This window comes from Etheostoma spectabile, chromosome 3 (assembly GCF_008692095.1).
Source record: "Etheostoma spectabile isolate EspeVRDwgs_2016 chromosome 3, UIUC_Espe_1.0, whole genome shotgun sequence".
Classification (NCBI taxonomy): Eukaryota; Metazoa; Chordata; class Actinopteri; order Perciformes; family Percidae; genus Etheostoma; species Etheostoma spectabile.
Window position 1 is genome coordinate 11,582,088 of NC_045735.1, and position 5,868 is coordinate 11,587,955.

Below are 5,868 nucleotides of genomic sequence, written 5' to 3' on the forward strand. Positions count from 1 at the left end.
TTTTAGTATTTACAGTAGTATACTGTGTCCTGTCCCCAACTGACGTGGTGTCCAGACATGTGTATGTCTTACAGGCTGATCCGGTTTTGCCTCCCAAGGACCTGTTTCACCCACGCAGCAGTCAGAGTCCAACGGCCATGTGTTTTGTATAGTAGCGTTGGCATAGCAGTTTCACACTGACCTGCCAAAGTGCAGGGCAGGTCATTTGATGAAGGCAGGTTAGACTTAAAGTAATCCCTGTGTAGCAGGTTTTCTATGAGTACTTGCGGCGAATGGAGCAGTACACATTTGAATGGGTGTATGCATTTGGAGTGTCACCAATGAATAATGGACGTTTCACCGCTTTGTGATCAGTTGTAGTATTTAAGCCTGGTGGATCTAGTTCCTTTGATAATAATTAGGGCTGTCAATCTATTAAATATTTAATTGCGTTGTCCATAGTTAATCGTGATACATTTTTCTGTTTCTTCAAAATGTACCTTAAAGAGATATTTGTTGAGTATTTAATTACAATATCAACACCGTAGTACAAAATGTTTTATTCAAATGTGTAAATATAGATATTTATTATTGGAAATCAATCAGTTAACACCACAAAATGTAAAATGTCCAGAAACCCTCATAGCAGTGTTTCCGTTGTGCAGTAATTGTGGTTTATTTTAGCTGTGTCAAACGTAAAAGATAGCAGAAATTATTAAATTTGCAATAAACAATATCATTGAATTAAGAATCACGAAAGAAAAATAGTAACTGGATGTTCAGTTTTGTTCAGGAAAAGGACGTGAGTGAGTGAGACGGTGCCAGTAAGTGGGCGACAGACGTGACCTGTGTTATCATAGTTTTATAATAATTCAGCAATGGTTAATACATAACGTGGACATACCGATGCACATTCAATCCCCGTTGGACGCGTTTAGAGACTCCGGTCTGCAGTGTAGTTCAAACTTTACTGATAAACCAGAAAACCGTACTTTTACCTGGGCTTCATGATCATAACAGAACCTGAGTGAATGCATCAAGACATTAGTGCCGTTAAACAAATTTGCATTGACAGCCCTAATAATAATCTGGATAGGATCGGCGTTGAGTTAGTTTATCAGGGTTTTACCATCATGTTTTTGTTATCACTCGTTTTTGTCTTAAAAGACTTCTATGTTTCTTAAGGACATAGATGCTCACAACACCCTGTAGTTGCCTGAGTCACATCCTGGCCATTTTGTCTTTCCTAATGCTCTCCCATGGCTAATCTACTTTACGCATTGTCCCAGACAACCCACTGACAATCTGTGTTGAGATCAGATATTTTACCCAGCCTAAGTAGTGGGTCATAGATCGTGACCTAATGTCTTTTCAATAAGTCATAGAGGAAATGGGGTTGCAGACAAATACAATCATGGTTTTATGGGGGTCAGTTTCAAATCATTGCTGGAAAGCATTTGTTTAACTTAAAACGTTGTTGCAGTTGAACCTTTGAATCAAGGTGAAATGTTGCAATCCCTATGGCTCAGACACTAAACATACAGACTTTTAGGTTGTCTGAGAATTAGTCCAGTGTTGCATCATTTGATTACATCAACATGACACTGACTCCCAAAATCTACCTGTTGTGCTTGCTATCATACATGCTGTGTCTCCCCCTATTCCCTTAGATATAACAAAGTAGAAACTGCATTGTCGGAAGTCTTGCTTCTTGATGATGGGTTGCATCTGTATGCCTGCATGCTCTCCCTCCACAAACACACAAGGCATGTGTCATTGTTTCAATCGTCATTTGTCTTTAGCTACTCTAAGGTCACAGTGTGGTAAAATGGTCTTGGCAGATCTACAGTAGATCATTTCCCATTTCTGTCTTCATGCTTTCCCTGTGACATACAGCACTCCCATGGATGCCCGAGAGAGAGAAATGGACAAAGTTAAATTTTAAAGATAGAATTGAAAATCACACTTAACTGTACACACTGTAACTAAAAATGTGTTGTCTTGTAGCTGTCAGGGCTTGTGATTAACATGCTCTCTGTGCCTATTCTCCAGCATATCAGTGAGCAGTTAATATTGATGCTTGTTCAGAAGTCACCCACCACACAATTCTGAGTGGTGAAGATTTCTTAGTTTCAAGAATTGGCTAGGATTTAATTGGGAATGAAAAATCTAGCTCTTTATCAGAAATTGGGAAGAATTATTATAAAGCCCTGCTAATGTGTTGGCACTATAGACAAATGTTGCAGATTATTAACCTACAGTAACAATTTATGGTTAAAGCTGTGACACATCTTAGAAGATGTGGGTATGGGTGAGAAGATGCTATGTTTTTGTTTCTATTTGCATTTCCATTTGCCTTCATAGGAACTACATGAATGACACCCTGCGGACAAATGTGTTTGTGAGATTCCAAGCCGAGACTATTGCCTGTGCCTGCATATTCCTCGCTGCCCGAGCCTTGCAGGTAAGAGGAAATGTTTACCTAAAACATGTCATCACCTTGCCATTAATGCTTATTTATTCGGCCTTGTTTTTGCACTAAATGCTGTCACATCAAATCCTCTATATATAGCTATACAGTATAGTCCCTCCAAATGTAGCCTTTTGTGCGTGCTTTTCCCAGATACCTCTGCCATCCAAACCTAATTGGTACCTGCTTTTTGGAGCCAGTGATGATGATGTTAAAGAGGTCTGCATTACCACCCTTAGACTCTACACCAGGAAGAAGGTAGGGTTGTTTTTTTTAATTCTTTTAATAAATTCAGATTATTTTGTTTGTACGCCCTCTGGTGTTTTGGAGAATACTGCACCAAACAATGCGTTGAGCATTAACGTCTCTGTGCATGCTCGTAGACGGAGTCATTTACAGATGTGGTAGCCAGTACTCAATGTTTATGTGTAAACTGACAGAAATGTGATTTCTTTCCCAGCCCAACTATGACCAGCTGGAGAAAGAGGTAGAGCGGAGGAAGGTGTTCTTAGCAGAGGTCAAGCTGAAAGCCAAAGGCCTGAACCCTGATGGTACCCCTGCACTGTCCACACTGGGTGGCTTCTCTCCTGCTTCCAAGCCCTGCTCCCCAAATGTGATCAAGGTGGAAGAGAAGTCCCCAAACCCCCAGACCCTCAAACCAGTTAAGAAGGATCCAGACAGCCGGACTCAGATCAACAAGAGTCCACACAATGGGTAAGAAACAAACATCCATGCAGTATATTAGTAGCAGTATATGATATTTCAGCTATAGTCATCCAGACTTTCCGTAATACTTTTATTTTGCCTCCATTAAGTTTTTTATCTTTTGTTTTGGAGTAGGAGCTGGCTCGTAGTGCCATTTATCTTAAAAGTGTGTCGTTCGTGAGTCTACTTTTTTCTTTTTCTTTTTCAGATTAAGGAAAGACGTAAAGATCGGAAGGAACAGCAGGAGCGGAAGTGGATCTCGTTCAAGAACACGTTCCCGTTCTAGATCCCGCTCCCCGCGCAGACAGTAAGATCACTTACAATATGTAAAGACAATCTTAGTTTACTTGTCTTAGTGTTAACTTGTATGATAGTATAACTCTCGATTGTATTATTGATGTGTTAACCTGCCTTTTTATGCCTCTGCAACAGCCGTGGCCAAAGGCAATATTTTTTTGGGTTGTACGTCCATCCAACGCAATATCTCAAAAACACCTTGAATGAATCTCTTGGAAGGATGAATTAATTAGATCTTAGAGGTCAATGTCTGTGCATTTTTGGCCATAGCTCGAGAGTTCATACACTAATGTAACATTTCACAACAAAGGTGAAATGTTGTAATTCTAGTTGTTTATTTAGCCGTATATATTCCTTATCTATCGCTTTTCTCTTCTGCTTCCACAGTTACAACAGCAGACGCAGTCGCTCAGGGACCTACAGTTCTCGCTCACGTTCTCGCTCTCACAGTCGCAGTCCATCGCCTCGACGACATCCGCCCTCACCCCTTCTCCCCCACCTCAAGTCCAAGACCAGCCACCATGGCAATAGCGACTCCAAGCCTAGCGGACGCCACAACAACAGTGGCGGTGGAGGATCTGGTCACAAGAGGAAGCGCTCACGCTCTCGGTCGCGGTCTCGCACTCCGGTCAAAGTAGACAGGGAACGGGACCGAGAAAGGGAACGGGACAGAGACCGTAGTTCCTTTGACCTCTCTACAAAGAAACACAAACACGAGCGAGGAGGTGGTCATCGAGGCGACCGGAGGGAGAGGGAGAGGTCTCGGTCCTACGACAGGGACAGAGAGCGGGAGCGTAGCCACAAGAGCAAACACCACAGCAGCAGCAGTGGGCATTCAGGACATAGCCGTCACCGCCGCTGAGACAACACACACACACACACACACACACACACACAATAGTTCTAGGACTGATGGTCACTGAAGTATTTTCAGTATACTTGAAACAAAATCAGGTTTGGCATGTTCTCTGAATGCTGTTAAATACAGTTGACTGCAAACATCAGTGTGACACTTGGTCTGTTCATTTAATGAAAGACGCATCTTGCAAGTTCTTAATAAGGTTAATTAAATATTTGCTTCCTTCAACCGGTCAAATAACATTTCTTGGGGGTTGTTGACAAAGAACTTACATAAATATTGGCACACTCAATGCAGCTCTGGAAGCCAGATGCTGCACCTCTACCATGGTTGAGAGAACTTGCCTTGTTTGGTTTCATTTGGGGGTAGATTCTGTTCAATTATTGTTGTCCTAAGCCACATATAAATATTTAGTTTTCTTAAAAAAAATGTCCCTATGAAAAACTGTAATAAAGCCTTGACATCAGAAGCACACGTGTAGCTGATATTCGGCAGAGGGGGTTGATGCTGTGTTATAGATTAAATGTGTGTGTCTTAGGAACCCAGCCTGCGGCAGTATCTACCAGCATTCAGTGGACCTTTCTGAGATTTATAGGTTTACTGTCCTCTTTTCCTCAACCTGGTCAGACACGATCAGTGGTTGAGGGAACACACAAGTGAAGTGTGACATCAGTCCTAGACCCGTCATTGTCCTTTCCACCTATAGGTTTTTCTTAATTTTCCCATGATACCCACACACACCACTACCATCTCTCTAGCCTACCCCTTTGTTCTTAGTTTTACATGTAAAGTTATGGACTTTGGGAAAACAAAACTTATTTACAGTGTAAAGATGGATCAATATCTGCTGACAATGTGAACGCTTTGATTTATAAAAGCAAACAGCTCAGTGGAAAGATCGAATGAATAAATGTAAAATAAAAGCGATCATTCAGGAAAGATCAGTATGTTTGCACATTAAGGGACTGGTGAGCGAGTGGTTTTGTTTCCTTTTTTTGGACATGTATGTTGCTAAAGCTGTTTTGTACAGTTTCCAAACAGCTGACTGGTTATAGACTTGTTTTTTTCTTTTTCTTTTTTTCTTTTTTTACAGCAGGGGATGCAGACTTAACTTCAGAATTTTAGGGTTGTCAATTTGTTACACTGGTTTTTAGTCTGCATGTGTTCATGTCCAATTTTTATTCAATAATAAATGAGTTATGCCACTGAACTGTATGGTCTTTATTGAATTGGTGCCTGTTGTAAAGAAATGAATCATATTAAATAACGTGTTCTGTTTCTTCTGAGTATTATCAAATGGGGGTTTGACTTGAAATTAGCGGCTAAATTATAATTAGTCAAGATTGTGTTTATGATTTGATTTACAGTTGTGTTCAAAATGATAGAAATCCAATATCACTAACCTCATAAATCGTATTTTTTGTAGAAGTTAATGGCACATGGCAAATTTACTAAAATCATAGAAAACCAACAGTCATAACATGCATGCTGCTCATTCTGTGTAATTGAATCAGTAAATGAAAGTGGTATGTTCAAAATAATAGCAGTGTTGTGTTCA

At 40.5% G+C, this 5,868-nt stretch overlaps 1 protein-coding gene across 3 annotated transcripts in view; it reads left to right on the forward strand.

The window, feature by feature from the left end:
- Positions 1 to 5,520, forward strand: part of ccnl1a (cyclin L1a) — an 11,890-nt gene extending 6,370 nt beyond the window's left edge. For 2 of the 3 annotated variants that reach the window (XM_032504614.1, XM_032504623.1), the window contains exons 6-10: positions 2,344 to 2,443; positions 2,603 to 2,707; positions 2,910 to 3,163; positions 3,363 to 3,461; positions 3,839 to 5,520. In XM_032504614.1, coding sequence (XP_032360505.1) covers positions 2,344 to 2,443; positions 2,603 to 2,707; positions 2,910 to 3,163; positions 3,363 to 3,461; positions 3,839 to 4,313 — 1,033 coding nt within the window. In that variant the 3' untranslated portion in view covers positions 4,314 to 5,520. Of the gene's footprint in view, positions 1 to 2,343; positions 2,444 to 2,602; positions 2,708 to 2,909; positions 3,164 to 3,362; positions 3,462 to 3,838 lie in introns of those variants that run through there. The other variant, XR_004327625.1, reaches the window with a different exon arrangement.
- The last annotated feature ends 348 nt before the right edge of the window (positions 5,521 to 5,868 follow it).